Here is a 19,148-nt window from a genome sequence, read left to right on the forward strand (position 1 = left end):
AGAGGCAGGAGGATCTCTGAGTTCAAGGTCGGCCTGGACTACAGAGTAAGTTCCAGGATAGCCAGGGCTACACAGAAAAACCCTGTCTTGAACAAACAAAAAGTAAAAGAAAGAAAGAAAGAAGGAAGAGAGGGAAGGAAAGAATGAATGAAGGGAGGGAGTGAGGGAGGGGGGAGAGAGAGAGAAAGTAAGTAAGTTAGTTAAGCCAGTAAGGAGTTGCAGGCAAGCCTGAGGACCTAAGTTCAATCCCTGGAACCTACTTGGCAGAGGGAGAGAACCATAACCTCCACACACATGCTCTGACCTCCACACACATGCTCTGACCTCCACACACATGCTCTGACCTCCACACACATGCTCTGACCTCCACACACATGCTCTGACCTCCACACACATGTTGTGACCTCCACACACATACTGTGGTATGGCCCACCACCCCACCCCATCTCCTGGCCCCCCCAACAAATGAAACTTTTTAAAAAAGAAAAAGAAAAGAAGAGCACAGTTTCTTGGTTTATTCTTGAGATGCCAATTTTGCCCTATGGCCTGGGGAGATGGGGGGATGCATCATGGGTGGGGGAGGGGAGAGATCCTTCTGGAATCTCTCATCATATCCCAGACTTCCTACAGAAGGAAGCAGATTAAATAGACCACAGACCATTCATTCCCTTTTTCATACAGTTCCCAGTTATGAACAGGGCAGCACCATTTAGGATCCTGATATATGCCCAACATCTTGGTCCCCAGAAAACTTGGGGACATAGGAGTGGGACAGAGTAGAGAGAGGAACGTGTGCAGAGCTGGGTCAAGGAAGCAGAAGGCAGGCACGTCTCAGGGGCGGGAAGTCCCGCTTTGATCTTGCTTTACCTCGTACTGGAGAAAAGACTAGGAGTGAGAGGGGAGGGTCCCAGCCAGGGGTCGGGAGGAATCCAGTGCTTCACTATGGGGAGGGTTAGCACCAAAGGGTGAAGAGGGAGGCACTGATGGAGGGAGGGGAGGCAGGTACGGGGCTTTCATCAGCTCTGAGTTCTAAGCTCACTGCGTGGAGGTCTGGGGAGGCTGTGGATGGTTGGATGGAGGGGAGAAAGCCAGCGGACAGTTGGTTCTGCCAACCTGGGATGAATAGAAGGAGGGAGCTGGGCTCTCCACCCTCACCCCTGCAAGGGTGAAAGACTAGACAGTCACACAACCCTGGACCCAGAGTCCTCGGTGATAAAGAGAATGGCCTCAAAGCCTCAGCACCAAGTAGCCCCACATGAGGCTCCCTACAACTTCCTTCGCACCTCCAAAGTTCAGCTGCTAAAGCAGATGGGGCCAAGTTCAAAGCCAAACTTCTGGTTCGTCTGGCCAAAGTCAATGGCAGCCACATCCCACAGAGGCAGAAACCCCGCACGAGAAGAGCTGAAGTCAAAGAGGGTCTTCGCCTGTCCCTTCCGGAGCTGGCCATGAGAAGGCATGGAGGTGAGTTAGAGGGAGGGTGAGGAGGGTTCCCTGACTCCATCCCAGCCCCACAGTCCCCTGGCCCCACAGTCTTACCCGGCAGCCATCATGGGAGACCTTGATGGTAGCTGATGTTGTGTGGTTGAAGGACAGCTCTTCCCAGTTGGTCCCTAGGAAGCGGATAGCGCGCCTGTGGTCGCCGGTAGATTCGTCCAGCCAGGCCACGGAGTTTTGGCAGGAGTAAGTGAACCTCTGATGGGCTGCAGCACTCAACAACTTCAGGAACGTCAGCTGGACCACATTCACCGGGGAGCCATCAGCATCCACATAGGAGAACTGCAGTGGGGCAAGGTAGGGTGAGGGCATCATCAGCCCCACACTCCTGCTGAGGAACGTGCTCCCAGACTCGGTCCACCTGCAGTCCGTGCTTCCAGACTCGGTCCACCTGCGGTCCGTGGCAGACTCGGCACTTCTACCTAGTGCCAAGTAGCCTGAACTAGCCTTAAGTTCCTGATGTAGCTGAGGGTGGTCTTGAACTCCTAAAGCTCCTATTTATGTGGTGCTCGGAATGGAAGGAAGCCCAGAGTCTCATAGAGAAGTACATGTCCTTATCTGTCTACCCTGTCCACCTCACACCCCTAATTCCCACCCCAGTTCCCACCAATCTTCATGCCGTCCTCCATGTCAGTGTTTGGCAACCCACCTTCTTCCCTCGGCGGAAGGTGCTGTACCAGCCTCCAGGCTTTTCTCTGGACCAGGAGGCCAGTTTCACCTGAGGGAGGATGAGAAAGGTCATCAGGCACCCAAGTCCCCTCTGCCTCCTCATACTGGGTGTCGTGGACTGTGGATGCCCCCTTGACAAGGGCACAGCAAGAGGGGGCGGGGCTGGTGAGTGGGTCCACAGCTCCCTCACCCCCACATGCAGCAACCTTCAGGGTTCTCTGTGGTGAAGGGATTGAACCCAGGTCCCTGCCCACACTCAAGACAGAAGACTTGGTACTGCTTGAGAATGGAGCCGGGGCCTGTGCGTGCTCTTTGAGCTTTGGGGATAGACTCGAGCCGAGCCCACCCTACCCCAGCCCCTGTGCATGCTTGGAAAGTTCTGCGGATGAAACCCAGAGCCTCATAGATGCTGGGCAAGAGCTTTATAGCTGGGCAGCAGCACCCTTGCCTGAAGGTTTGAATTTGGGTCCTCTACTACAAAGGCAGGAGGGATATATGTCATTTGAAGGCAGAATAAGGTCTCACAGGTGGCCAAAGTAGGAGGAGGTGAGAAAAAGACAAGATGGTCACTCACCGTCTCAAACTTCTTATCTGGATAGAGACAGGTTTCACCTCCTGCAGTGAAGTTGCAGAAAACCTTGAAGGCATCCTGTGCGCAGCCCTGATTGGGGTCAATCCAGTATTCTCCTACCGAAGAGCCAGACCCAGTGGATGAGTGGGTGTGAGTGCTCAATGCTCACTTGCCCTTCCCGAGGAGGCAGGGGTGGAGGAGGCGCCTAGACCTCACCATCTGGCAGGTGTGGGTGGCTGCGGTGGAGCTCGTGGCATATGAGGCCTGGGTGCTCAGCTGTGCCCTGAGGTCGCTGCAACTGTTCCAGCTCCAAGCTCAGCGAATTGAGTGAGGCCACCACCTCCTCCAGGCCACTTTCCTCAATGTCCGACACTGAGCGGCGTCGGCGTCTGCGCAGGCCATGCAGCTCAGCCGGGGGACCCTGGACTCACAGCGGAACAGGAACAAAGGAGAGGAAGAATCAGAGAGATGGGCAGAGAAGAAGATGGCCAGGGCAGGCAGAGAGATTCAGAAGAGGAAGAAGAGGAGCAAGGAGAGGGAGGTGGCAGGGGAAGAAAGGGAGTACAGGATGAAAGAAGTGAAACAGACATTGAGACAGAGATGGAGATGCATTGAGGGAGCGATGGACCAGAGCAGACAGATAAGCCCAAGTTAGAGCCCACAGATGGAACCACTGGGACTACTACAGCCCCTAAGCTCAGGCTGTCACTGAATGTTTTTTGGGGGGCATTTGTTTGTTTGTTTGTTTTTAAAGATTTATTTATTTATTTATTATACAGTGTTCTACCTACGTACACATTAACACCAGAAGAGGGCACCACATCTCATTATAGACGGTTGTGAGTCACTATGTGGTCACTGGGAATTGAACTCAGGACCTTTGGAAGAGCATCCAGTGCTCTTAACCTCTGAGCCATCTCTCCAGCCCCATTTGTTTGTCTTGAGGCAGGGTCTCATGTACACCAGGCTGGCCTCAAACTCACTATATAGCTGAGGATAGCCCTGAAGCCCCGATCGTCTTGCTTTCATGTCCCCAGTGTTGGAATGATAAGTGTACACAGCCGCCCACTGTACTGCACTCCTTCCACGGCTTTCAAGGAACTGCGTTTGTGAGCCACAGACTGGAGAACTGGGCTGGGTTCTGGGAAGCCCAATAGCAACACCCCAAACCTGATTCCTGCCCTCCTCCAGACTCTGGGAACTCACCGGGGGGCCAGGAGGACCCGCTGGTCCAGGGTCTCCACGAGGACCAAGAGATCCCTATGGGAAAGGTCACTTTGAAATGAATCCTGTCTGTGGAGACGTGGTTCTACCAACACAAACACATGCGTGTGCAACATGCACACACACACATACACACACATATATGCACAAATACATGCACACACATACATCTCAACATATAGTTTTACTTGCACATACGTGTGTGCATACACACCCACACATATGCACACACATACACACGGTAGTACATGCATATATAACCGTGCATACATACAGATATGCACATGCACTCCTGTAGCTGCCCCCCAAGCCTCCAGACAAAGACATCCACATTAAAATCCCCATTACAGGCCCCCACTTTCCCCATCATTCCTGACCTGCCTCCCTCCTCTAAACCAGCCCCCTTTGAACATTTTTCTCCCTGCCCAGAGCAGGGCACACACATGTACACATGTGTCTATACATTCACATACATGTGCACACACGGGGCCCCAGAAGAGCCTCTCACGGCCCTGTGCTAAATAAAACTAAGCTGTGTATTTCCTTCCCTTATCTTCTGAAATCAATAGAGTCTCCCGCAAGGCACAATGTATTCAGCAGAGCTATTTTACAGAGATCAATGCCCCTCCCCCCCTCCCCCCGCCAACACACACAACGCACAGCTCCTCAGATCCCAGGAATGCAGCAACAGGTGCTGAACACAGGATGAGTGAACGAATGAACAAAGGAAGGAGGCTGGGAGGGTGAGGCGGAAAGGGGTGGGTAGCTGGGACATGGGGGCCCAGGGGCCAGTGTCACTCACCGGGGACCCCTTGGAGCCCTTCTCTCCCAGAGGGCCCTGTGGGAAGAGATAGGGAATACTGGTCCCAACGCCATCCGTCACGGTGCCCTCCCCATCCCACCAATATCCCCACACTCACCGACACACCTGGGGGCCCGGGGTGACCTAATGAGCCAACAGGACCAGGAAGTCCCTAGAAAAGGGACATTGGGGTCAGCCTTAATAGGGCCCAGGCCTGTTACCCAAACACCTCCCAGAAGTCTTTCTACACACTCCAAAGCATCCCTGAAGCCATACACAGACTCCCAACTCCTCTAGAAGGCCCCCAAGTACCCGGATGTAGCTTCTTACATGACAGTCCATTACAGGCCCCCCCTCCCCTAACACAGCCCTCCCCCCATTCTAAATCCCTCACCCTTCAAACCACTCCCAGACAGGGCACACACTCACAGTGTCTCCCTGGGGGCCTGGAGGGCCCTGCACACCTGGCAACCCCTGATCGCCTTTCTCACCAGCCTCCCCTGGGGGACCGATGAGGCCTATCAACCCAATGTGGCCCTGAAAGAGAAAGGCAGGCAAGACAGACATGTTGGGAATTTTTTTTTTCTTCCGGAGCCTTGGAAGGAATGAGTTGGGACGGGGGCCAGGAAGTGCTCAGTTCTCCCAGCCTCCCAGCCAGGGCAGGAGACATGGGGAGCAAGAGAGGGAGGCCGACTTACCTTCTCCCCCTTGAGGCCAGCATCTCCCTTCAGCCCTGGGAGGCCAGGTGGGCCCTGGGAAAAGATAAAGTTCAGCTTATATGATTCCTTGAAAGGCGGGAGGTGGGGATGTATCCCAGGGAACCAGCCAGCCGGTTTTCAAATGTGAATGACCAAAGCTGGGGCCACTGGACAGTCAGGGGACAGGAGGAGGAGTGAGAAAAGTGGGGGTGTGAGGGACGATGGCTGAAGATGCCAGGGGTCAGGACCAGTGGGCGTGGTCAGTGTAAACCATCAACATGGGGGTCAGCATAGACCATCAAGATAAAGGTCGATGTAGACTACCAAGATGGAGGTTGTTGTAGAAGGTGAGCATAGGCCGTCAGTGTGAAGGCTTGGTGTGTGGGGTCAGTGCAGACCATGAAGGTGGGTTCCCAATAAGTTACAAGGGTAGTCAGTATGGACAGGTAGATGGCAGCAAGGGGCCACCCTGTAGCATCAGCCCCACTGCCCACTCAATGTCCCTGGATGCCTATTGTGGCTTTCAGAGCTGTGACAACAGGGATAGAGAGGTCTCTTACCAGGGGCCCTGGAGGGCCTATCTGCCCCGGAGGTCCCAGGAGGCCTGGTTCACCCTGAGGAGGAGACAGAGCAGAGGCGTCTGGCCTCTACCAGCACCCAATGGGGACAATCCATTGTCCCCCAAGGTTGGCTCCTCAACTGTGATGAGGTCCCAAGCTAGAAGCCCTGTCCGTGCTGCCCCCTCCCCCATTTTCATATCACTTACCACAGGGCCAGGGATCCCTGGAAGACCATCAGGCCCAATCCGTCCAGGGGGCCCTCGAGCCCCAGTGAGGCCTGTCCTGCCTGGGGGCCCATCAGGACCGGCATCTCCCTGAAATAGATGGGGGTGGTGAAAAGTCTCAAGGGACCACCTGCTGACCACTGAAACCTCAGGGGGAGGTGCAGGCCTTCTGGTCAGGCATCACAGCACCCATCCCTAGGTGAGTGCTCACCTTGGTGCCTTTCTCTCCCTCTCTGCCTTCTGGACCCATGCGGCCAGGGGAACCCTGAGGAGGGAAAGTGTGAGGGTCATGAGGGCCAGTGTGGAGCATTCAGGTTTATATCAAAAGTGGGGTGTGGGGGATGACATGTTGGCCTAGCAGATAAAGGACATTGCCTGAGACCCACATGGTAGAGAGAACAGACTCCCACAAATTGTCCTCTGATCTCTATAAATCACTTTGTACCACATCACACACACACACACACACACACACACACACACACACACACACACTAAATAAGTAAACAAATATAATTTTAAGACTTATAAGAGGAGGAGGGTATGTGTGGGAAGTGAAGTATTGAGCTGCCAAAGAAAAGGTTGACATGAGACCCTCAGGCAGTAGATATCACTCACCCTCTTGCCAGGGAGTCCACGGGCACCAGGTTCCCCTGAGGCTCCAGGTGGCCCCTGTTTAGTCAAGAGCAGCTGCAGTATCCGCTCACAGCTGAAGACAGCCCCATAGATGGCACCCAGCACCCTCCACCCCCGCCCCCGCCCCGCAACCACTCACAACCATGGGGTCAGAGACATCACGGGGGCCCGTGCGGATGCCTTAGGTACCCAACTCTCCCATCACCAGCTCTAGGCTGTTCCCAATTACTACACCCCTTTGCTCCCCACTCACCGGTCCCCCAACATCACCAGCATTTCCCTTCTCCCCTGGGATGCCATCCACACCCTAGGAAGAGGAGACAGTGGGAGAGCCTTGGGATAGGTGGGATGAAGAACAGGTGGGATGAAGAACAGGTGGGATGAAGAACAGGTGGGATGAAGAACAGGTGGGATGAAGAACAGGTGGGATGAAGAACAGGTGGGATGAAGAACAGGTGGGATGAAGAACAGGTGGGATGAAGAACAGGTGGGATGAAGAACAGGTGGGATGAAGAACAGGTGGGATGAAGAACAGGTGGGGTGAAGAACAGGTGGGATGAAGAACAGGTGGGATGAAGAACAGGTGGGATGAAGAACAGGTGGGATGAAGAACAGGTGGGATGAAGAACAGAGGTTGGAAAGGACGAGAGTCCTTCACTCCTCTTAGCTTGTCCAGGTTTAGGGGTCATAGGGTATCTGGAGAAACGTTTAGGGCTGGGCTACAGGGAGAGTTTATACTCACCGGAACTCCAGGGTCTCCTGGGGGTCCTAGATCTCCAGGGAGTCCTGTGGGCCCCTAGAATAAAAGCTGGGTTGCTGATCACATCTCACTGAGTGAGAAGTCACCCCCTTCCACACTGGATAGTGTCCCCAGACCAGCTACAGGGTACATGTCACACAAACAAAAACACAAAATGAAGGGCTGGGATTTTATATTCAGGTAGTAAAGTGTTTGCTGCGTTCCTACGAGGCTAGGCGTGGGGCCCGCGGGAGGGCTCCGCTGCCCTGGTGTGTTGTCCTAGTCCATCCACTCAGTTATTGTTTCATCTATCTGCTCAGTCTTTGTCCGGGTGGCTCAGAGAATTAGAAAATAGAAAGCAGCGAGGCTGGAGAGACAGCTCCGTGGTTGAGAGCACCGGCTGCTCTTCCAGAGGAGCAGGGTTCTGTTCCTAGCACCCCTATGGTGACTTACACCCATCTGTAACTCTAATTCCAGAGGATCCAATACTCTCTTCCGATCTCTGCAGGCACCAGGCACACATGTGGTGCACAGACGTATGTGTAGGCAAAATACCCATACACATAAAATTGTAAAAGAAAGAAGGAGGAGGAGGAAGAGGAAGAGGAGAGGAAGAGGGGAAGGAGGAGGGGGAGGAAGAGGGGAGGAGGGGGAGGAGATTACCTCTGGCCTATCATAGGGATCAGGTTTTAATATAACAAAGGCGCCACATCCCCTGCTCTCTCCTCCCAGGACTTACCATGTTCCCCTTAGATCCGTCCTCTCCAGGGGGTCCCTTCTTGCCTGGAGGTCCAGCAGCCCCTGATGGACCTGAGTCCCCCTTTTCACCAATTTCACCTTTGGGCCCCTTTGTGGAAACAGAGGCCAGAAGTCAAAGGTCAGAGTGGCACAGCCTCTTTGGGGAACAAGATGAAGTGCACCTTGGACAAGGGCACTTGCCTTGGGAGCCTGACAACCTGGCTTCAATCCCCAGAGCCCTATGGTAGAAGAGAACTGACCTCTGACCTCCACACATGTGCCACTCTCTCTCACACACAGTGATAAATAGATATTTTTTAAGATGAACAGGGTTAGAAAGTGATTAAGAGCACAAACTACTTTTTCTTTTTTTCTTTCTTTCTTTTTATTTTATTTTATTTTATTTTATTTTGAGACAGGATTTCTCTGTGTAGCCTTGGCCTTTCTGGATTTGCTTTGTAGACTAGGCTGGCCTCAAATTCACCGAGATCCGCCTGCCTCTGCCTCCTGAGTGCTAGTATTTCAAGCGTGTGACACTGCACCCAACATATTTAATGTATACAGTATTCTGCCTGCAAGCCAGAAGAGAGCACCAGATCTTATTATAGATGGTTGTGAGCCACCATGTGGGTGCTGGGAATTGAACTCATGACCTTTGGGAGAGCAGTCAGTGCTCTTAACCTCTGAGCCATCTCTCCAGCCCCACACATACTGCTCTTATATAGGACCCAAAGTCAGCTCTGAGTACCCACATTAGGCAGCTCACAACTACCTGTAACTCCAGCTCCAGGAGAATCCGATGCTATCTTCTAGCCTCTGTGAGCAACTGCATTCACATCACGCAAGCACACACGCATGCACACACACACACACACACACACACACACACACACACACGCACACATGCACACATGCACACGCACACACGGTGTCAGAGGTCACAGGGAGCTAGAAGCTGCTGAGTCAGGGATGCTAGCCAAGTCACCTATTAGTCTGTCCTAGCCCATGTGCTGTCTCTGGGTGCATTAGAAAATGGTCCCCTCTTGGGCAGCTTTACCCTCAACTCAAGGCTGGTTGCTTGGCTTTAAACCCCTAGCTGTCTCCTCAGCCCTGCACCCTTGTGCAGAGGGCAACTTGTGGGAATCTACAAAGCATCCCCGATCTTCCCGGGCGGGGGGGGGGGGAGCATCTTTCATCAAGATAATTGGTCAGGGGTCAGGGAAGCTCTAAGGACTGCCTGGGGGTCATGACAGCAAGACCTGCTCGAGGTCGGCAGTTCCTGTGGTGGGCACAGGGGCAACGCTCTACAGAGACTCACGGGGATGCCAGGAATTCCTGGGGGTCCAGCATCTCCAGCATCTCCTGGCTCACCCTGCGAGAGGCAAAGAAAATAGGAAGAGATCATCCCACTGACAGGAAGGACGGAGGGTCCCCAAACAGCTACAGCCAATAGGGACAGGCCTTGTACCCTCCATCCTGGGCAAGTTCAAACTCTCTCCTTACCTTCTCACCCACAGCGCCAGGCTGGCCTACTCCTCCAGGCAGCCCTGCAGGGCCCTGGAGAGACAGAGAGGGGAATGTGAGTCCCTAGGAGTGCAGCCGACCCAGAGACATTCTGCCCATGCCAGAATTCTCACCTCTGATCCACTGGGCCCAGGGGGACCCCGAGGGCCTGGAGCTCCATGCGGACCCTGTGGAAGAACCAAATAGTGTGGAATGAACCCTCATGGCTCCACCGGAAAGGCTACAGTAGCCACAAATAGCCTGTAAGATGTGTGTGACCCTTTAGAGGACAGTGTACCCCGTGAGCTCCCAGATGGACCAGTGGTCACTCCCATCCCCCCACCTCCTACATCCCCCCTGGGAGTTCATACCATGGATCCCACATCTCCCACATCGCCTTTTTCCCCAGGAGGGCCCGGCAGCCCCTGTGAAATAAAAAGCCAAATGTAGTACAAACAGTGGGGAGATGGCCCATTTGGTCAAGCACCCCCTGTACAGGTAGGAGGATTTGAATCTGGATCCTAAAACCCTGCTTGCCTGCAACCCCAGCCCTGGGAGGCAGTGACAAGAGGCGGCCAGTGACCAAATCAAGGAGCTCCAGATTCAGTGGGAGACGTAGCCTCAAAAATAAAGCAAAGAGGGCCATTGAAATGGCTTAATGGGTAAAGGTGCTTGCCATAAAAGTTGGTGGCCTGAGTCTGATCCCTGGGACTCACATGGAGGAAGGAGAGAAGTCACTCCAGCAATTGTCTCCTGACTTCCACACACACATGCCATGGTGTGAAATAAGTATGTGAGTACTCAAACACACAATAAATGTTTTAAAATGCTGGGTGAGCCGGGCATAGTGCACACGCCTTTAATCCCAGCACTTGGGAGACAGAGGCAGAAGCACGTGGATCACTGTGAGTTCCAGGACAGCCTGGTCTACAAAGCAAGACCAGGACAGCCAAGGCTACACAAAGAAACCCTGTCTTGAACCATCCCCCCCCCAAATAAAATAAAATAAATATTAGTTGGCAAACAATAGAGGAAAACACTCAGTGTCAAGCCTCCCTTGCCACATGCACAAGCATACATGCATACATGCCAACCTTCCTCCTCCGTATGCACATGTATGTGTGCATACGTGCCAACCCTCATGTTTTGAGATACAGTCTCACTATGTAGCCCTGGCTGCCCTGGAACTCTCTATAAACACCAGGCTGGCCTCTAACTCACAGAGATCCATCTGTTTCTGCCTCTTGAGTTCTGGGACTAAAGGCGTCCACCATTACATCTGACCCTTTGAGTTTTTTATCTTTATAAATCACTAAGACACAGGAATAGCAACACACGCACACACACACACACACACACACACACACACACACACACACACACACAAAACACATAAAGATTAGAGCCCATGGTAAGGGGATGAAAAGGTGGCACCTCCAAACTCACACACCTACCTGCAGGCCTGGAGGACCAATTACACCTACAAAACCTCGGACTCCGTCATCTCCCTTCTGCCCAAAGAGGCCAGGGGGTCCCCGGCGACCCTGAGCCCCATCAGCCCCCTGTGAAGAAGATGGGGACAAACAAAGTTGGTGTCCAGATCAAAGGTTGTAAACAGAGTCAAAGGTTGGGACTGGGGACAGGGGGTAGGGTCGACTTTGATGAGAGTCAGATTTTAGTTTGATGCGGGGCTCAGGTGACATTTTGAGTTAAATGACACATGCTAAGTCATGGCTGTGGCTCGGGTAAGGTTGTGAGCAGGGTTTGTAGATGGTTGAGATGGACTCTAGGGCTAGGTTGGAAGTGATGACCTCCTATGGTTTGGTGAAACTCTGACCTGGACCATCAGGTCTTTCTTCAGGGACAGGTCTCCTAAGAGGGAGGTGGCCAGGAGATGAGACGGTAGAGAAGGCAAAGAACTGGGGTTGGGGTCTTACACAGCTATGTCTTACGCTAAGCAAGCATATTAAGAAATATAACATCTCATATGCAGGGTTTTTTTTTCTGAGATGGAAAATGGGACAAGGTCAAGAAAAATCACACACAGAACAAAGTCTAAAGAAGATAAAAGGTTGATGTTACAGAAGGGGGCACTGGATGTCTCTGGGACATCAGAGACCAGCACACAGAAGCGTTGGAATTAACCGCCACAGCCCCTTAGGGTGGGAAGAGTTGGGTTCTCAGGATCCAAAGCCACAACTCCCTCAAGGCCCAGGTCCCAAGCCACCGCCAGCTCTGCCAACCATGTTCCTGGTTTAAAGGAGGAGCTACATTCTTTCTCCACATTATCAGGACCTTGGGGAAAGCCTTGGATCAGCCAACTCAACCAACAACACTCAAAAGTTCCTGGGTTAGAACCCTGGTCCCAGAATTCACATGTTGTCTTAAGGCAGGCTGTCATGGAGCCCAGGCTGAAAACAAATTTATTTTGTAATGAGGGATGATCTTGCCGCTTCCCCAGTGCTGGGTGATAGGCATGGACTACTATGCCTTCGCTATGGAGGGCTAGGGTTGGAACCCAGGACTTTGTGAGGGATAGGCAAGCACTCTGCCAACTGAATCACACCTTTCGCCTCCTTCCGAGTTCATTTGTTGATAACATTTGGAGGCAGGGCCTTACAAAAGTACTTAGTGTATAAGATGTAGTCATGAGCACCACAGTGGGGTATTAGTGGCTTTATAAGACCCAAGCTTACATACTTGCTATTGGCACACTATGTTATAATAAAGCAAGAAGACCCTGGCCAGAGGCCACCACCACCATTAGGGACCTCCCACCCTTCAGAGCCGTGAGTCACCCAAATCATTTAGCTCCAGTGATTTCACAACAGTAACCGAAAATTAACTAAGGCAAGGCTGGAGTCGAATTCAAACTTCAGATTCCCATTTGAGGGCAGCATTGGAGCAGGCAGGGCTGGTTGCAGAAGACAGTAAGAGCAAGGATAGAGGAAGCTATGATTTGCTTAATGTGGGTATTTGAGTTGGATGAAGATCAAAGCGGTCAGCCGCAAGTATGGGTCGGATGTGGGTTCATCGCGGGTGTTGACATTGAGGGGAGACCAGGGCTGGGTAAGGGTGCTGGGATTTTAATCAGGAGAGTGGCACACTGTCTTCACTTCAAGGACCCAGGATATAGACACCAAGTTGGGAGCACTTACCGGGAGGCCTGGATGGCCCGCTGGACCCCTTATCCCTGTTGGTCCAGGTGGGCCCTAAAGGGGGAAGCAAAACAGGAAATTCTGTCAGAGCTGAGCATGGTGGTGTACTCCTGTGATCCCACACGCAGAAGGATCAGGAGTCGAGATTGGCCGCAGCTGCAGAGCGAGGCTGGGACCAGCCTAGGTTACGGGAACTCTTTCATCTGAACAAACAAACAAACAAAACTCTCCCTGGGATGGAGTGGAACCTGCTGGCCCTGGGAACAGGAGCTTAAGTTCTGAGGGGAAAGCTGCTGGCCCCAGGCCAAGGTAGAGTCTCACCATGAAGGGATAGGGGATTTTTAAGCCAAGAGGGGCCTTTCCATAAATTTGTATTACATTTGTGTGTTTTGCATGTATGTGTGCATTTATGTAGTAACTGAAGGGAGCGAATTGTTTTCTTCCATCAGGAAGGCGCTGGGGATGAAATTCATGTCACTGGGTTTATGGGCAAGCCTTTACCCGCTGAGCCGTCCCACCAGCCCTAGAGAGGTCTCACTCTCTCTCCTGTGTGTTTTTAGGGCTCTAACAGTGCTCAGACAGGGGTCTTTGGCCATTCAGTTCCAGTGAGCTAGGTGCCAAGATCGGGCTGAGCGAGGCAGAGAGCCACCCACCCTGAAGTCCCCACTCACCGCTTCTCCTTTGTCCCCTTTGTTTCCTTTGTGACCAGGCATGCCTACTTCCCCCTGCAGGACAAACACATTAGGAAACTCCAGCCCCCATCAGACCCATCTTCTCGCAAGGCTGTGCCTCCCCCTGGTCCTCTCACCTTGTCTCCGTCCTCACCAGAAGGCCCTGCAGCCCCAGAGGGCCCCTGAAGGCCTGGGGGTCCTGGAATACCGTCTTTGCCAGTGGGACCAGGAGTACCCCGTTCTCCCTGATGGTGAAAGAAGGAAGAGAGATGTTAGAAAAAGGAGACACAGAAGAAACCATCTGTGTAGCAATTTTTTGAAAACTGAAGCTAGGGGCTAGGGAGATGGCTCACCAGTTAAGAGCACTGGCTGCTCTTCCAGAGGACCTGGGTTCAATTCCCAGCTCCCACATGGTAGCTCACGACGGTCTACAATGCCCAGTTCCAGGGGATCTGACACCCTCACACAATAAATGAACTGTAAAATTGAAACTATCCCTCTTCTTAAAGCTCGGGATATAAACAACCTGCAAGTCTCATAAAATTCCTGAAACTTACAGCATTCACCAGGCCTCCTCCTCAAGACCGCAGAAATAGTTAACAACTACTGGGGAGAGAGCCATTGGCCCATCAAGCTGCCTGCAAGTTGTACGGGGAGCTCCAGGGATGCAGCTCTTCTGAGCCACGAGCCAGGCTGGCATGGCATGCAGTGACACAGCTTCCTTTGAGTCAGCCTTGTTTTGTCAGTCACTCCGCACCCATGGTCTTGTAAGTGATCCCAATAAACTCATGGCTTCATTAAACTGGACTTGGGAAAGATAATTTTAAGAAGCGATTTATTTTTCATTTTTATTTTCTCTTTAATTATGTACATCCGTATGTATATGTGAATGGGTGAGCATGTGCACGTGAGTGCAACTTCCCATGGAGACCAGAAGAGGGTGACTGATCTATCGCCTGGAGCTGGAGTTACGGGCAAAGGTGAGCCTACCAATGTGGGTGCAGGAAACTGATCTCAGGTGCTCAGCAACAGCGGTAAGTGCTCTTATCCTTTGAGTCCATCGTCTCTCCAGCCCACAGAGATAGTTCTTTTGTCGGCTGTTGCTGTCCTATCTGGAGTGAGTAGATGCTTGCTCACATCTCTCCCAGAAAAAGTCACCCAACAGACACTTACCGGGGAACCCTTCTCACCAACAGGACCAACAGGGCCTTGCCCACCACTCTGGCCAGGAAGTCCAATGCTGCCAGAGGGGCCCACAGGACCACGCTCACCTGGGGAGCCCTGGAAAAGGGGTGGAGGGCCAGGAACGATTGAAGTGACAGGCCGTTGGGTACCGGTATCATATCTTATACACAGCCAGAGGGCACCCGTGAGCACACTAAGGTATGATCCTCTCCACAAACCTCAATGGCTCCCACCTTCCTCAACTTGAGGACCACATAGCCCTGCATGAACTGGCCCCATCACCATCCCTCATCCTCTCCTCACTCACTCACCCAGCTACACAGACCTCACTATTCCTCAAACCTGCAGGACATGGTCCTGCCCCCAGGTCCTTTATGCATGCTGTTGCTTCTACCTGGAAAACCATCCCCCGGGTATCCACAGGACCCATGGGTATCTATCTCCTCCAGGTCGTGGCTCCAATGTGACCTCTCAGAGATGCCGTCCCCAACCAGCCTGCTTAAAATCCTTTCTTCCCTCCTTTCTTCCTGCCCCTCTCTCTTCTTCCTTTCCTCCCTTCCATGCCTTCCCTTTAACAGGGCTTCAGTAAGTAGACTAGGCTAGCCTCAAATCCACATGCCAGGTGGACAGTCCTGCAACACCACGTGCAGTCTGTATAGTGTTTTTCTTTCTGCATTTGTGTGTGTGTGTGTGTCTGTGTGTGTGTGTGTGTGTGTGTGTGTGTCTGTGTGTGTAGGAATGCTAAGTGAATTGTCAACCATCAATAAAGCGCTGTTTAGCCAATCAGCTGGGCAGAAGGACAGGAAGTGGAAGGCGGGACTGCCTGGAAGAGAGGAGAAAAGTTTGACGGTTGAGGAGAGAGGGATTTTTTTTGGACGGTTGGAGGAGGACGGTGGGAACTGGACGCAGACCGGCCCAGGGGTCATAGTGGCAAGTGTTTGGAATATATGTATGTTATAAGGTTTAGAGTAGTTTGTTTAGTTTTCGAGTAGATTAGAATCAGTTCAGACTCAGCCTGGCAAAGTGCTGGCAGCTTTAAAGTACGTTTTAGTCTCTCTGTGTCAGTTATTTGCTTTGTAGGATACAAAATACTGTAACGTGTGTGTGTGAGTATATGTGTGTGTGTGCATGTGGACACATGTGTGCATGTGGAAGTCTAAGGTTGATGTCAAGAATCATCTTTGGGGGCTGGAGAGATGGTTCAGCGGTTAAGAGCACTGGCTGCTCTTCCAGAGGTCCTGAATTCAACTCCCAGCAACCACATGGTGGCTCACAACCATCTGTAATGATATCTGGTGCCCTTTTCTGGCATGTAGGTGTACATGCAGGCAGAATACAGTATACATACATAATAAATAAATAAATCTTTAAAAAAAAAAAAGAATCATCCTTGGTCTTCCACCATGTCTACTGAGGCAGGGTCTCTCAATCAAACCAGACCTCGCTGACATGGCTCGTCCGGCCTCACCAGGTTCCTCTGGGGACCGCTTGTCTCTGGCTACCCAGGCTGGAATTGAAGGTGGGCCACCACGCACACCCGACACTCACCCAGGATCTAAGCTCAGGACCTCGTGCTTGTGTGATCAGCACTTACCCACTGAGCCAGCTCCCCACCCAGTCCTATGACAGCTATTCTAGAGGAGGAAGCTTGCCTGCTGAGACTCAGGCCGTGGGGGTCAGAATTGAGTGTGTTCCAGGCCCACCTTCCCCTAAAGCACAGGCCGCGTCCTGAGGACGTCAAGCTCTGAAGACGCAGTCCCCTCCAGCCCTCTTCACCCAGCCAGTGTGTTTATACGTACATTTGCTCCAACAGGGCCAGGGGGACCCTTGTCACCCTTCAAACCAATGGGTCCCTGGGGGGAAGAAATGACCAGTCAGAGAATCTCCCAGGGACTCCCAAGGATTTGCCTTCACTTTGGGGGACCCTCATCATTTCTAGCAGGTGGCCCTGAGTTCTGTATATTAGACCACCCCAGGTGTCTGCCACTATCATGCGTGTGTGTGTGTGTGTGTGTGTGTGTGTGTGTGCATGTGTGCGTGTATGTGTGTGCTCACACCTTCCATGTCACACATGTCAAGGTCAGAGGACAACTAGCAAGATTTAGCTTTCTCCATCTATCATGTGGGCCCTGGAGACTGAACTCAGCTCATCGGGCAGCAAGCCTCCTCACCTGCTGAGCCCCCTCTCTCTCTCACTGGCCACCACTAACATCTTTATCCAGGCCCCTCCTGTTTGCCACCGCTGTAGCCAGTCTTGAGGCACTTGCTCATCTCTGCCCCCCCCCCACAGCACCACACTCCAATGGGTTCCCCAAAGATACTCACTGGGTCTCCAGGGGCTCCTTGAGGGCCAGGGAAGCCCATGGGCCCAGGTGGCCCCTCCTTCCCAAGGGGTCCTAGGGGTCCTAGCTCACCCTGCAGGGAACCAAGTAGGGGGGGAGTGAGCCTCAGAAACGGGGTGCCTCTCCCAGTCTCTGACTACTCCCAGCTGCTCCCCACAAAATGTGGAGTGGGGGGCGGGGGTGGGGGTGGGGGGCAGGGGTTGGGTGATGATTTGGGGACAGGCAGTTTATTCAAGTTCTTACCTTGGCCCCTTCTCTGCCTTCTACGCCTGGCAGCCCTTGTTCACCAGGAGGTCCAGGGGGCCCTGGGGGACCCCTCTCGCCTAGAGGCCCCACATCCCCTACTTTTCCCTAGAAACAAGCAAGGGACATCTTGAGTGGCCTGGGGGCAGGGAAGATGTTGAACCTCCAGCTCCAGGTGTTTCTTCGGTAATGAAAAATGGAGGAAGGCTGAGGGGGCCGCTCTGACCTGTGGACCAAGGACACCAGCTGGTCCAGGGGGGCCTGTCTGACCTTGGAAGCCCTAAGGAGAGAAACAGAAAGGGGTGTCACTTGGGAAGAAGAAAGGAGAGCCCAGGGGACTGGTGAGACAGCTCAGTAGGTAGAGTGCTCCATGCAAGCAAGAGTTCAGCTTTCCAGCGTCCATGCCAAAAGCCAGTTGTGCAAAAGCAGAGACCAGTGCCCTGGCCAGCCAGTCTAACCTAATCTCCTGTATTCCAGGGAGAGGCCCTGTCTCAAACAATTAGGTGGGAGCCAGGGAGATGGCTATTCAAATCAGAGAACCTGAGTTCGAATCCCTAGCACCCACATAAAAGCCATGCACAGTTCCCATGCCTGGAACCCCAGCACCGCAGAGCAGAGACAGGTGGATCTTGGGAATTGCTGGCCAACCAGCCTAGCCAAAATGGAAAGCTTCTGGTTTCAGTCCTAAAAAGTAAGATGGCAAGAGATAGAGGAGGGTCCCAGCATCCCTTTCTGGCTTCCACATGTACACCCACATGCACGCGCATCTCACTCCATACACGAGGGGGTCAGGAGTCAGAGGTCAAGGGTCACTTACCAATTCTCCTCTTTGCCCAGGGTGGCCAGGTATCCCATCTTTCCCCTGAGGACCCTGGGGAACAAAGTGGGAATGAAAATTGATAACTGGAGCCACCCCACCCTGCCTGTACCCTTCCCCCACCGACTCAGAGTCAGGGTAACATCACTCACTGGGGGGCCCTTAGGGCCAGGAAATCCTGGGGGACCTTGCAGACCGGGGAGACCCTGAAATGAAAGCAGAAATCATTCCCTCATCCCTCCCAAGTGTCTCGCACCTAAGACTCACAAAAATGACCTTAAAGCCAGCACAGCGCTGGCGAGATGGCCCAGTGGGTAAAGACGCTTGTGCTTACTCAGATAAGGCCTGTGAGCCCAGTTTCATCCCCAGATCCCACATGGTGGATGGCGTGAACCAACTCCTTTGAGTTGTCTTCTGACCTCCACAATCACCCGAAGACAAAGAGAGGTTTGTGGGTTTTTTTTTTTCTTTAAAGCCAGCACACATTGAGTGGCTACTGTATGCAAGGTCTGGTGCTGAGCGCTCGCTAGTACTATATAATCTTATTCACCACTGCAGCCCATTGAGATTATCCTATTTTATAAAAGGGGAAATTGAAGCAAAGAGAAGGTAAGCAACTTGCCAAGGCCACACAGCAGGCAAGTGCCACGACTGGGGACTGAACTCATAGATCTCTGGCCTTGGAGGCTGAACTCTTTCTATTGCATTATATATAAGGTGCTATCAGCTCATGGCTTGTCCCCTCTCAGTGTCAGACACACACACACACACACACACACACACACACACACACACACACACACTCACCTTTTCTCCAGGGGCCCCAGGAGATCCGCTCTGGCCCACATCACCCTAGAACAGAAGGAATCAGCTT

The 19,148-nt window shown here is 52.7% G+C and overlaps 1 protein-coding gene across 4 annotated transcripts in view; it reads right to left on the reverse strand.

Moving 5' to 3' along the window:
* Window positions 1–500: 500 nt before the first annotated feature.
* The window catches only part of COL5A3 (collagen type V alpha 3 chain), a 48,842-nt gene continuing 30,194 nt past the window's right edge, over window positions 501–19,148 (reverse strand). For all 4 annotated transcript variants that reach the window (XM_084781545.1, XM_084781546.1, XM_084781543.1 and 1 more), the window contains 33 exons: window positions 19,082–19,126; window positions 18,427–18,480; window positions 18,275–18,328; window positions 17,684–17,737; window positions 17,458–17,565; window positions 17,198–17,287; window positions 16,672–16,725; window positions 14,861–14,968; window positions 13,825–13,932; window positions 13,688–13,741; window positions 13,017–13,070; window positions 11,313–11,420; window positions 10,230–10,283; window positions 9,993–10,046; window positions 9,859–9,912; window positions 9,674–9,727; window positions 8,357–8,464; window positions 7,621–7,674; window positions 7,132–7,185; window positions 6,861–6,914; window positions 6,454–6,507; window positions 6,225–6,332; window positions 6,019–6,072; window positions 5,459–5,512; window positions 5,190–5,297; window positions 4,879–4,932; window positions 4,761–4,796; window positions 3,941–3,994; window positions 2,951–3,155; window positions 2,738–2,850; window positions 2,144–2,212; window positions 1,537–1,776; window positions 501–1,439 (listed from right to left, as the gene is read on the reverse strand). In XM_084781545.1, coding sequence (XP_084637671.1) covers window positions 1,293–1,439; window positions 1,537–1,776; window positions 2,144–2,212; window positions 2,738–2,850; window positions 2,951–3,155; window positions 3,941–3,994; window positions 4,761–4,796; window positions 4,879–4,932; window positions 5,190–5,297; window positions 5,459–5,512; window positions 6,019–6,072; window positions 6,225–6,332; window positions 6,454–6,507; window positions 6,861–6,914; window positions 7,132–7,185; window positions 7,621–7,674; window positions 8,357–8,464; window positions 9,674–9,727; window positions 9,859–9,912; window positions 9,993–10,046; window positions 10,230–10,283; window positions 11,313–11,420; window positions 13,017–13,070; window positions 13,688–13,741; window positions 13,825–13,932; window positions 14,861–14,968; window positions 16,672–16,725; window positions 17,198–17,287; window positions 17,458–17,565; window positions 17,684–17,737; window positions 18,275–18,328; window positions 18,427–18,480; window positions 19,082–19,126 — 2,673 coding nt within the window. In that variant the 3' untranslated portion in view covers window positions 501–1,292. The remainder of the gene's footprint in view (window positions 1,440–1,536; window positions 1,777–2,143; window positions 2,213–2,737; window positions 2,851–2,950; window positions 3,156–3,940; window positions 3,995–4,760; window positions 4,797–4,878; window positions 4,933–5,189; window positions 5,298–5,458; window positions 5,513–6,018; window positions 6,073–6,224; window positions 6,333–6,453; window positions 6,508–6,860; window positions 6,915–7,131; window positions 7,186–7,620; window positions 7,675–8,356; window positions 8,465–9,673; window positions 9,728–9,858; window positions 9,913–9,992; window positions 10,047–10,229; window positions 10,284–11,312; window positions 11,421–13,016; window positions 13,071–13,687; window positions 13,742–13,824; window positions 13,933–14,860; window positions 14,969–16,671; window positions 16,726–17,197; window positions 17,288–17,457; window positions 17,566–17,683; window positions 17,738–18,274; window positions 18,329–18,426; window positions 18,481–19,081; window positions 19,127–19,148) is intronic.

The sequence above is a fragment of the Acomys minous genome (assembly GCF_964271855.1).
Source record: "Acomys minous genome assembly, chromosome: 5".
Lineage (NCBI taxonomy): Eukaryota > Metazoa > Chordata > Mammalia > Rodentia > Muridae > Acomys > Acomys minous.